The sequence below is a fragment of the Eurosta solidaginis genome, chromosome 2 (genome assembly GCF_040869045.1).
Source record: "Eurosta solidaginis isolate ZX-2024a chromosome 2, ASM4086904v1, whole genome shotgun sequence".
Lineage (NCBI taxonomy): Eukaryota > Metazoa > Arthropoda > Insecta > Diptera > Tephritidae > Eurosta > Eurosta solidaginis.
Window position 1 is genome coordinate 287,241,021 of NC_090320.1, and position 13,389 is coordinate 287,254,409.

Sequence of the window (13,389 nt, forward strand, 5' to 3'; positions counted from 1 at the left end):
AGGGTCTTGAGATCAAAACGTGGACCCGGGTACCCCTAGAATGTGTTTATACAATATGGATAGCAACTGAAAGCTGTTGATGAGTGCTATAGTACAGGATAATTTGCATACCCCTGGGTGACTAGGGTCTCGAGATATAGGCCAAAACGTGGACCCGGATACCCCTAGAATGTGTTTATACAATATGGATGTCAAATGAACACAGTTGATGAGTGCTATAGTACAGGATAATTTTCATACAACTGTGAGGCTAGGGTCTCGAGATATAGCCCAAAACGTGGACCCGGGTACCCCTAGAATGTGCTTATACAATATGGATGAAAGCTGTTGATGAGAGCTTTAAAGTAATTTTCATTGAGATATTCGATTTAGTCGCATCATCCTGGCAAGACTGATAAATATGCATCCGAAGCCGAAATAAAGACATGAATTAATAATACCCACATACCTATTTACATACGTCCTATTCGATTTGCCTGAAATCTGGTATATAAATTTGCCTATATTAGAATTTATGATGCTTTTTTCCGGGAAGTAGACCAGAGACGGACTGGGACTGGAATTAGGACTAGGACTGGGACTGAGACTGAGACTCGCAGTGGGACTGGAACAAAATACATACCACCACCTGGGACTGGCAATAAAATATGAAAAATAGTGAGAAAAACTTGAGAGAAGAGAAAAGAGAGAAGGAGATAGAGAAGGAGATAGAATGAGACGAAGATGGAGATAGATGAAGCGAGAAATACGAGGGAGGAGTGAATACAAAAATTAGGAAAAATGTAGAGGGGCGAGGGCACAGCTAGACGGAAAAAGCTTATTAAAATTTATGCAGATAGATCAAATTTAGGGCAGAACAACGTCTGCCGGGTCTGCTAATACCTATATATATGTGACTAGAAGATCCGGCAGATGTTGTCGTGCCCTAAATTTGGCCTATCTGCATACATTTTAATAAGCTTTTTCCGTCTGAATCTGCCCTCCAACCTCCTCACTTTTTCCTAATCCTTTTATTCACTCCTCCCTCCGTCTTTTTCGCCTCATCTATCTCCATCTTCGTCTCATTCTATCTCTTTCTCAATCTCCTTCTCTCTTCTCATTCTTCTGCATCCCTTATTGCCTGTCCCAGAGGGTGGTATGTATTTTATTCCAGACCCAGTCCCAGTCCCTCTGCGAGTCTCCGTCCCAGTCCTAGTCCTAATCCCAGTCCCAGTCCGTCTCTGGATAATATATTACTCTGTACTGAAGCACTCATCAACAGCTTTCGTTTGATATCCATATTGTATAAAAACTGTTTAGGCATTCACAGGCCCACGTTTTGGCCTATATCTCGAGACCCTAGTCACCCAGGGGTATGAAAATTACCCTCTACACAACTAAAGACTTTCCTGAATTAAAAAAAATTTCATAGTACCTCCAAATAACGGGTCCCCTCAGGACCCCCCCCCCCCCCTCGGGGGTCCTGGTGATGTGCTATACTTGATATCATTCGCTATAATATTTTTTATTGATAAGCACGTTGTTTAATTAAACACCAAGCAATTACACGGAAGTATATCCGCACCACCTGAAAATATGAGTGCCACTACGTATACGTAATATTTTATTATTACGTATAAACAAATTAAAAAATTTGCAATAAAATAATATTGCGACTATAAACTGAGATATAACCTATCCTATCTCTCAAGTTAGATCAATCTACATATGGGGTGCAAAACAAATTCAAAATCGGTTCAGTAGTTTAGGAGTCCATCGCGGCCAAAAATGTTGTGACACGTGTTTTTTATATATTAAGATTAGTTTGCTGACCGATATATATGAATGTATGTTGTATATTTAGTTTGCAGGTATTAGTACAAATATGTATTTTGGAATATATGAAATATTTGTATAAAATGAATCAAATTGTTCAAGAAAGTTCAATTCTGTTCGATTGCTCAAAAGAGTGGAACACAAATAGTTTTTAGTTTGTATACGTCACAACGGCTTTTAATTTATGGCTTGTTAAATTTCCACGCCCACATTCCAAAAGTTTTTGGAATTTTTGTGTTCCGTCATAACACCAATCGACGTAAGTTTTTTTTTTATTTTAGCGACAGCGTACTCCTCTTTGATGAGGGACCAAGAAAGCACAACATCATTGGCGGTGCCCCTCAGGGATATGTTCTAGAGGCAAGGCAACGCTATGTAGTATGACGGTGTGTAACAAATCGACCTTCCTGGAGGCACGCAAATTTCCAGCTATGCAGATTATACTGGCAAGGAACTGGATCTGCTCCAAGCATTATGTAGTGACGACCTGAGAAAAATAAAGAAAGGGCTGACGAATATGGAGCCGGAAATGAATAGCAGGTCGACCTTTGGTGACTCAAAGCGAGTTGTGGATGAGTTAGTAACCATAGGAGATTTTATAGTAGAGTCAAAGTCTTTCTTGAAATATTTAGGAGTAAACATTGAATCAAAGCCCACTGTTAAAGACCACTGGGAGAGGTAGTATCTAGAGTTAGTGGAGCCCAAATGCGATTAATGCCCAACACCAGCGCGCTAGGCGAAGGTATCCATTAGCTTTTATCCAACGTAACTAGCTCGATATCACGGACCTAAAATGATCCACTAAAAAGATATACGAGTAGCCTAACGTATTATTGCTATACTTCTTCACTGAATCTTCACATTAATTCGGAATGTACTAGAATGGTACGAGCAGAAGCATCGCGAGCTAAGCTACCACCCCATACAGATATTGAATGGGCACGGTGGTTTTAAGGTACATCTACATAAGCGTAGGATAGAGGATGATCGTTTCTGCCGAATTGGAAACGAAGAACACGTAATATTTCATTGCTTATATACTTTTGTGCAGAGATTTTTTGGAGAGGAGCTTTCCATTAGGAGTTTAGTTTCCCCAATATACAGACACATACAATATTGGACTGCGGTGAATAAAATGGCATTTCTAGTGATGTCGCGATTGATGCCTGTCGAAGTGGAGCGCAGTGAAATGCGCAAGAGAAGCAGTGCTGACTGACTATGCCTCACCGCGGTACAGCGGGGTGTGGAAATATGAACAGGATTAGCCTGGTTTCATACGGCCACTTGATGTCAGTGCGCTGCTCCAACGTCCAAGAATTTCATTCCCTGGATTACATTTCCTTTACATAGGATCTTCCTCAGTATCGCCATTTCGATGGAATTTCTTTTTGACCTGCGATCTTACGTTCATCGAACATAGCTCTGTATTCGTCCCAACCCTCCTCTATACCCTCGTCATTTGAAGCTAGTTCCAGGAAATCGTGGTTTCTTTCTACCTCTACTACTTTTGGCATATTGTGCTTATTTTCAAGATTGATAGCCCCATTATTAGCAAGATAGTCCTCATCCAACATCTACACCAATGCGCCTTTATACTTGTCATTTGCTGCTAATTTCAGGTTCTCGGAGTCCGTTTCGACCACCCCTTTATGAGCGTGTTGGTTATTCTCCTTAGGACTCTTCTTCCTAAGGCGCCAGTAAATACCGCCAGTGCATCAGGAAATTCTCCCCAGCTGTAAGAGCAACACATCTTCCTATTCCTTATTAATTTGGAGAATGCAATTATGGCCCCCTCCGTGGGTCGAGATACATGTAAAACCTTCCAATCCCGTGTATCCTCTGATTTCACCAGACGTGGTATCCAAACCTTCATTTTTGGTATAGAGGGTATCGGTGCTCTATCCACCACTTTCAACCATGCAATTTTATGTCTTTGAAGGTCTGGGTAAACTCAGTTTAAACCCATTGTACCATTGAATTTCTAAACTCCTATAAAGGCCGTCTAGTAATCATCCAATTTTATTAATATATGAAAGATGAACAGACCCTAAAATCCATAACTAATTAACGTCTCACTTATATTTAACAAAAGATGTTATTTATGTTAGCCCACGAGCAGTGTTCCAAATCTGGTTTTATGCCAGTAGTTATGCAATAGATCAAATAAGTAGTTTGGGAGAAAATAGAACTTAATAAGTGTGTTGTACTTTTCCGTATTTATTCATTAAACATACGATCATGGTAACAGTACTATATTTAACCTATAAATAAACATACACATATTAGGGTGGTTCAAAAATCTAAAGTTTTTTTAGAGAGCTAAGGAGCCTCCAATTATTACAAAATCTTATCACAGTAAAATATATGGAAGGCAGTGCTCAACAAGGTTAAGTTTTAATAAATTTCTGTAAAATTTAATTTTAGAAAATTTTTGTTCGTTTCTTTTTAAGGACTCAGAAGTTAAACATTTTAAGAATTTTCAGATTAGATTACTGAATTGTAAAATTTTTATAAAACCTCAAATATAAAGTTTGGAGCAAAGCACTAGTCCCGAATAAATGTGCGAGGGGTTCGATTGAAAAACTAGAAAAAGTGCATTCACAGTGGCCTTAAAGAAAAATAAAGGTCAATTGACCAAAGAACCGAGAGAAAAATTTCCGTTTCATCTCAAGACAAAAAGAGAATATTAGAAAGCAAGGGAGAGCACTATAAAGATTTGAAAAAGAAGAAAAGCAAAGAAAAAAATGGTTTTTCTGCAAAATCCCCTACTTCTTCTAGTATTCCACCCGATCATGACTAAAATGATAGTTTAAATGCAAAAAATTGATCAGAAAATGGTACTGATTATAAACTTTACCAACCTTCTTCTAAAAAAAAACTTAAAATTTTAGCAAGCAAGAACGAAGATGTTTCTTCAACCAAAGGCTTAGAACAGCCTTTTAGTCATGAATGTGTCAGGGGCTTGAAGCTACCAGTACTAGTTTCCTTATCTGATGGAAATAAGAAATTGCTGGGAGTGCCAAAACATGCTAGTGCAACAGGTTAGCTGGAGATGCAGTACTTAAAACTATTAAGACATGGGATATCGACAATAAAGTAATTGGTACGGGCCGTGATACAACAGCCGTCAATATTGTTATCAAGAGTGGTGTATGCATTTTCATTGAAAATTAGCTGAAGAAAAAACCTCTATGGTTTCCGTGTCCCCATCACATAATGAAAATAGTTTCGAGTGAGGTATTTACATTATGTTTGCGGTCTTCAAGCTCACCTGAAAATCTCTTATATAAAGGTTAAAGGAATCATAGAAAGAAATAGTTCGATCAGAGTACAACCCACTGTTTTTGTCTCCTGGTAAAGTTGAGCTAAGAAATAATGCCATGGAATTCTTGCTACATCATCTTTGAAAGAAAGACCAGTTACGAAATGATTACCTCCAACTTATTTGACTGACGATTTTGGTGTTAAGGCAACCAATAGAAAAAAATGATTGCAGATCATTTGGGCCTATAAATCGCGCTCGATGGATGGTTAAGCTGCATCAGGACATTTTCCCCAGCTGTAAGGGCCACACATCTTCCGATTCCTTCTTAGCTTGGGGAATGCAATTATGGCCCCCCTCCGCGGGTCGAGATACATGTAACACCTTCATTTTGGTATAGAGGGTATCGGTGCTCTATCCACCACTTTCAACCATGCAATTTTATATCTTTGAAAGTCTGGGTAAACTCAGTTTAAACCCATTGTACCATTGAATTTCTAAACTCCTATAAAGGCCATCTAGTAATCATTCAATTGTATTAATATATGAAAGATGAACAGACCCTAAAATCCATAACTAATTAACGTCTCACTTATATTTAACAAAAGATGTTATTTATGTTAGCCCAAGAGCAGTGTTCCAAATCTGATTTTATGGCAGTAGTTATGCAATAGATCAAATAAGTAGTTTGGGAGAAAATAGAACTTAATAAGTGTGTTGTACTTTTCCGTATTTAATCATTAAACATACGATCATGGTAACAGTACTATATTTAACCTATAAATAAACATACACATATTAGGGTGGTTCAAAAATCTAAAGTTTTTTTAGAGAGCTAAGGAGCCTCCAATTATTACAAAATCTTATCACAGTAAAATATATGGAAGGCAGTGCTCAATAAGGTTAAGTTTTAATAAATTTCTGTAAAATTTTATTTTAGAAAGTTTTTGTTCGTTCCTTTTTAAGGACTCAGAAGTTAAACATTTTAAAAATTTTCAGCATTAGATTACTGAATTGTAAAATTTTTATAAAGCCTCAAATATAAAGTTTGGAGCAAAGCACTAGTCCCGAATAAATGTGCGAGGGGTTCGATTGAAAAACTAGAAAAAGTGCATTCACAGTGGCCTTAAAGAAAAATAAAGGTCAATTGACCAAAGAACCGAGAGAAAAATTTCCGTTTCATCTCAAGACAAAAAGAGAATATTAGAAAGCAAGAGAGAGCACTATAAAGATTTGAAAAAGAAGAAAAGCAAAGAAAAAAATGGTTTTCCTGCAAAATCCCCTACTCCTTCTAGTATTCCACCCGATCATGACTAAAATGATAGTTTAAATGCAAAAAATTGATCAGAAAATGGTACTGATTATAAATTTTACCAACCTTCTTCTAAAAAAAACTTAAAGTTTTAGCAAGCGAGAACGAAGATGTTTCTTCAACCAAAGGCTTAGAACAGCCTTCTAGTCATGAATGTGTCAGGGGCTTGAAGCTACCAGTACTAGTTTCCTTATCTGATGGAAATAAGAAATTGCTGGGAGTGCCAAAACATGCCAGTGCAACAGGTTAGGAAGCTGGAAATACAGTAATTAAAACTATTAAGACATGGGATCTCGACAATAAAGTAATTGGTACGGGTCGTGATACAACAGCCGTCAATATTGGTATCAAGAGTGGTGTAAGCATTTTCATTGAAAATTAACTGAAGAAAAAACCTCTATGGTTTCCGTGTCCCCATCACATAATGAAAATAGTTTCGAATGAGGTATTTACATTATGTTTGCGGTCTTCAAGCTCACCTGAAAATCTCTTATATAAAGGTTAAAGGAATCATAGAAAGAAATAGTTCGATCAGACTACAACCCACTGTTTTTGTCTCCTGGTAAAGTTGAGCTAAGAAATAATGCCATGGAATTCTTTCTACATCATCTTCGTAAGAAAGACCAGTTACGAAATAACTACCTCGAGCTTTTTTGATGGACGATTTTGGTGTTAAGGCAACCAATAGAAAAAAAAAATGATTGCAGAGCATTTGGGCCTATAAATTGCGCTCGATGGATGGTTAAGCTTATTTATGCACATCAATTTTTCCATTTCTACAGTCAAGGAGTTTACTATCTCACAAATAAGGGGCAGGAAAAGTTGAACAGATTAATCCGTTTTGGAGCACTTTTGACAAACTAAGTAGGGATCCCAAACAGCAATAATGCAGATTTCAGTTACCAAATATTTAAAAAAAAAGTCTCGAAATCACAGAGAAATTGATGAAGAGATAGCTAAAACCATTGCAGTTACATTTGTGGTAGCTATCTGACGAACTGGTCGGATTATCACTTTTTTTTTTCAAGAAAGTGAGCTATGAAAACAAAGTGAACATTGTAAATATAATGGCGGTCGCTTATTCATAACAAATGATCAGCAGGAAAAACAGTTGTTACTGCAGATTGTAGAGGCTAATCGAAAACGCGTCCGGACTGAGCCAACAAAGAGGGCCGTTTTTAAAGCCTACATTTTGATTATTTGTTTTTCTATAAAATGTGCTTATTTTTAAAAAGATCCTTATTTTAAAATAACCAAATAAAATAAGTGTTTTTGCAAACTAACATTTCTTTTTTTTCCGAAATTGTAGAGAGATTTACGCTCTCACTTTTTTAAGAGCATTGGGCACCGCCTTCTAAATGGCGTACGATTTTGCAATTTTGGCTTCTTCATTGGTTTTAACATACAATTTGAGTATTAACTATAATATCTCTAAACACCCTAATATATATATATATATATAAACAATCGAAAGAAATTCACTTTTGAAAATGACTGGCCAAATATTTGTCCAAGCTCTCGCTAATTTCATTTCGGTGGAATATACTTAATTATATTTACTTTGTTATTTTGGTAGAGCGAAAACTTCTTGGTTATCTGATTTTGAAAAATTTAAAAAGGTATAAATAGCGCGCAAATAGTTTTCTTGCCTTGTGCTGTATACTTAACAATCGTCGTAAGAGGTCACTATTTAAAATGAAGTTACAAAATTATCTCGCTCTCCTGTTAGTTTTGCTTAGTTGTCTTTTGAGCGGTGCGAGTTCGCGATTCCGCATTTTTAATGGCAAAGTTTCGAATATTCACCCATCTATGGTTTCATTACATCATCTTTATAAATATTTTTGCGCCGGTTCATTAGTAAATATGCATACAGTTATTACAGCAGCGCATTGCCTGAAAAGCAAACGAGCGGATTGGACCGATGTTAGAGCTGGTACAGTCAATAGGTGCGATGGTGGAGTAATCCGCACAGGGCAGCGTTTTATTATTCCAGATGCTTATAATGAGGACTCTGCACAAATGGATATAGCTGCTATAAAATTGAGTTCATCCTTTAGCGAGACTTCTGAAATAACAGCAATTAAGCTTTGCAATACTCAATTAACGAATCGTAAAAAAATGCGAGTTAGTGGATGGGGTGCAACATGTGCAGGCTTATCTGAGTTTTCGGATGTTCTTCGAACTACTGTCCTGGATATAGTATCAATGGGGGATTGTGCTAGAATTTATAAGAATATAAAAACTTTAACATCATCAATGATTTGTGGACGTGGTGAAGGTGATATATGTCGTGGAGATTCTGGAGCACCGGGAGTTGTGGATGGGCGAATTTGTGCTGTGGCATCAGGTGGGATGGAATGTGGGGAATCCAATTTACCGGGTGTATATACAAATTTTAATGATGCTGAAGTTCTAGCGTTTGTAATAAATTCGATGAAACCTGAATTGGAAGGTTCTGTTTCAAATCGACTGCTGAATGGAACATCACCTATCTCGACTTAACGCCCCATTTTCGTATCATTGACGCTCCAGCTCACGTCAAAAAATATTGAACTTATAGGGCATAAACGAAATGGCAGATGAGATAGGGTTATAGAGCACTCATCAGTCAAAATGAAAATATATATGTTTGTATTATCTATAAATAAATATTTGTGGTTGTGATTTAATTTTTGGTGGTGTGCTTTAAATTTGTGACGTACGTGAATGCTATAGGTTGTGGGGAAAACCGTTAATCAATACTCTAAATTTCCTACATGTATGAATAGATCATGAAACCAAAAGAAAACTATGGTTTCAAATAAACTGGTATTTTTATTTTTGTTTTGTTTATAGAACTAAAAATAATTAACCAATGTTGTCTATTTATATATGTTAAGCGGGGATTGCCATCATTGCTTTTAAATGTATGAAAACATTTATTTGAAGCTATTTTTATACTCATCGTGCTTTGCACATAGTGTACATTAACTTTGATTGGATAACGGTTGGTTATACAGGTATAAAGGAATCTAGATAGGTATAGACTTCCATATATGAAAATCATCAGAATCAAAAAAAAAAATTTGATTCAGCCATGTCCGTCCCTCCGTGTGCCCGTCTGTCCTTTAAGACGATAACTTGAGTAAATTTTGAAGTATCTTGATGAAATTTGGTATGTAGGTTCCTGGGCACTCATCTCAGATCGCCATTTAAAATGAACGAAATCGAGCCATAACCACACCCACTTTTTCGATATCGAACATTTCGAAAACCCGAAAAAGTGCGATAATTCATTACCAAAGACGGATAAGGCGATGAAACTTGGTAGGTGGATTGACTTATGACGCAAAATAGAAAACTAGTAAAATTTTGGACAATGGGCGTGGCACCGCCCACTTTTAGAAGAAGGTAATTTAAAAGTTTTCCAAGCTGTAATTTGGCATTCGCTGGAGATATCACGATGAAATTTGGCAGGAACGTTACTCCTATTACTATATGTGTACTCAATAAAAATTTTCAAAATCGGGAGACGAACACGCCCACTTAAAAAAAAATTGTTTCAAAGTCAAATTTTACAAAAAATTTAATATCTTTACAGCATGCATATAAGTAAACTAGCTTTAACCGGCGTACGTTGTAACGCCCGAGATCGAATGAATGTTGCGTTACTTTATACTCAGCTGAGCAGAGCTCACAGAGTATATTAACTTTGTTCGCATAACGGTAATCCGTAACGGCATAAACTAATCGAGGTAGATATAGACTTCTATATATCAAAATGATCTGGGTGAAAAAAGAAATTCATTTAGCCATGTCCGTCCGTCCGCCCGTTAACACGATAACTTGAGTAAATTTTGAGGTATCCTGATGAAATTTGGTATGTAGGTTCCTGGGCGCTCATCTTGCTATTTAAAATGAACGAAATCGGACTACAACCACGCCCACTTTTTCGATATTCAAAATTTCGAAAACCGAAAAATTGCGATAATTCATTACCAAAGACGGATAAAGCGATAAAAGTTGGCAGGTGCGTTGACCTTATGACGCAAAATAGAAAATTAGAAAAATTTTGGACAATGGGCGTGGCACCGCCCACTTTTAACCCTAGAACACACACCCAGAAAATGCCACGTAAACACACACCCGGGATACGTTTGTACCCGGGACCTTATTTTGCGGTTTTTTTAATGCTTATTCAACCGATTTCTCTGATTTTTTGAAATGTATATTTTAATACATAACAAGTATTTTGTCTTCATTCGAATATTCCTACTGGTTCCAGAGATATGGGCAAATAAGTTCAGGACATGCAACAGTGGATTTTTGTTTTTGTTGTTGTCCTGATAAATGCAAAACAAAATAATATAATTTATAATAATATACTTGTAGAGTAACAACCAATACACATTTTGGTTTTTATTTCATTGAAATATTCTACCTGATTCAAAAGATATGTGCAAAAAGGTCGCGCAAGGTATGGGTACGTAGGTAGCAAATACACTGGTATAACTGGTTTTTGTATTTTATATGCAGCTGCAAGGGTTGTTTTCACACGAGGTGTTGTTATAAATGCTGCCTGTTGATATATTCATTATTGTTTTGGTGCTCAAAAGTGTAAGAAGTGAAAATAAATATAACTGAAACTATAAATAACTGGATACGAAATGACTTCAAGAAGAAACGAATATTTATCAAAAGCAGCATATAGAAGGTAAAAAATGTAAAATAAGCAACAATGTAAACATATACTAATTTTTTTTATTATGCAGACTAACTGAGGAACAGCGAGAATCATATATACAATCTTTATTTGATGAAATTTGTGACGATGACGCTCCCCTATGACTTTGACTCTGTAGATGAAGAAGAAATTCAATTCAATGACATTGAAATTGCTGATGACGATGCTGAAGTTTCGCAAAGTGCCGCAGAAGTATTACCTGATTATGCGGACTATGAGGATGATGAAGAAATAGAAGAAAATAATGAATTATCTGCTAGTGGCGAAAAATTTGTTGCACGTTATGGTACTGAGTGGATGAAAGAACCAAATGTAAGTCGTCAGGTACTCGGACAAAATATTATAAGAGAACGTTCTGGACCAGCTAGATGCACTGAAATGTTGTCAATAGAGCAAACATTCAAATGTTTCATGAAGGTTGAAATGGCTGATATAATTATGCGCCGCACAAATAAGTTAGCAAAAGAAACTTATAATGCTTACAACAATGCGCATCCAAACACAACTCCTAAGTCATGGACGCCTGTGTCAATAACAGAGCTGTATGCATTTTTTGGCATACTTATTATGACTGGTGCGAACCATAGCAATGGAGAACATGTTCGAGATTTATGGAGCGTCAAAAACTATCCTTTATATCGCGCCACAATGGGAGTCAACCGTTTCTGTTCGATATTGCGGTTCCTAAGATTTGACGATAAAAACACTCATGCAAGACGCTTACTAACTGATAAAGCAGCACCGATCAGTGAGTTGTGGACGATGATGAACAATAATCTTGCTGCACATTACAAGCCCAGCTCATGCTTGACGATTGATGAACAATTATTTCCTTACCGTGGACGCATACGGTTTACGCAGTACATACCGTCAAAACCTGCAAGATATGGAGTCAAGGTTTGGTGGATTTGCGATGCCACAAATGCATATCCACTGCATGGACAAATATATACTGGCCAAGCAGAAACTGGTAGGGAAACGAACCAAGGCGAACGAGTGGTGAAGGATTTGTCTACCAAATACCAAGGAAGTGGCCGAAACATTACAATGGACAATTTTTTTACAACCTTGCCAGTTGCAGAACTGCTTCTCACCTGGAAACTCACGATCGTTGGAACTTTGCGCAAAAACAAATCATATATTCCTCAAGAAATGAAGCAGAACAAAAACAGGACAATTGGTTCAACGACATTTGGCTTCAAAAATAATGTGACAATGTGCTCTTATGTTCCCAAAAAAAATAAAGCAGTAATTTTGCTTTCGACCATGCATAATGATGCTGAAATAGCTGACAGTGGGAAACCTGAAATAATTGAATATTATAATCGTACCAAAGGTGGTGTTGATCGAATGGATCAAATGTTTGCGGAATATCCAACACAAAGACAAACAATACGATGGCCACTAGCGATGTTCTTCAACATGTTTGACATTACAGCTCTTGCAGCCTACATTGTCTACGATTTGAATAACCCTATGTTGCCTTGGAGAACAAACAACAAGCGTAAGCAGATCCTGCGCAGCTTGGCTGAAGCATTGTGTATGCCCATTATTGAAGCCAGAGCCATAAATCGTCAAGTGACGCGAAATTTTTCGACTAAAATTGCTATTGAAGCATATTTCAACCGACCGCTGGAATCAATGGTGTCAACAGCAGCATCAACATCTGCCGCAGCGCGCACGCCAAAACCTGTGTCCGGATCTTGCTATTTATGTTACGCACAAGAGGAAAAACGCCGTAGAAAAACCAGAAAGCTGTGCGCCAAATGTAAGAAGCCAATGTGTCTTGTACATTCGGTCACATCAACAAATTTCTCTATTTGCCATGATTTTCCTTAGATCTAAAATGCATTTTTATAATTTTTATAATAAAAGTCAATAATATAATGTGTGAAATGAATATTTTTAATTCTCCAAATAAAACAATAATATAAAAAATGTTTTTTTTGATTATTATGAGGATTTTTACTATTGGGGTACAAACGTATCCCGGGTGTGTGTTTATGTATATAATGTGTTTGGAAGGCTGTAGCTCCTGAACCAATGGTCGGATCTGGTTCAAATTTTGAATTTGAACTCGAAACTAAATAATCTTCCTATTGGTATAGCGGTTCAAAAGTCACAACACTTCAAAGTTGATACTGGATACATTTGTACCCGGGTGTGTGTTCTAGGGTTAAAAGAAGGTAATTTAAAAGTTTGCAAGCTGTAATTTGGCAGTCGTTGAAGATATCATGATGAAATTTGGTAGGAACGTTACTCCTATTACTATATGTG

At 36.9% G+C, this 13,389-nt stretch overlaps 1 protein-coding gene across 1 annotated transcript; it reads left to right on the forward strand.

The window, feature by feature from the left end:
* Positions 1 to 10,978: 10,978 nt before the first annotated feature.
* On the forward strand, positions 10,979 to 13,017 carry LOC137242841 (piggyBac transposable element-derived protein 4-like). Its single transcript, XM_067770092.1, has 2 exons — positions 10,979 to 11,082; positions 11,141 to 13,017. The coding sequence occupies exon 2, from the start codon at positions 11,185 to 11,187 to the stop codon at positions 12,949 to 12,951; it is 1,767 nt and encodes a 588-aa protein (XP_067626193.1). The 5' UTR covers positions 10,979 to 11,082; positions 11,141 to 11,184; the 3' UTR covers positions 12,952 to 13,017.
* The last annotated feature ends 372 nt before the right edge of the window (positions 13,018 to 13,389 follow it).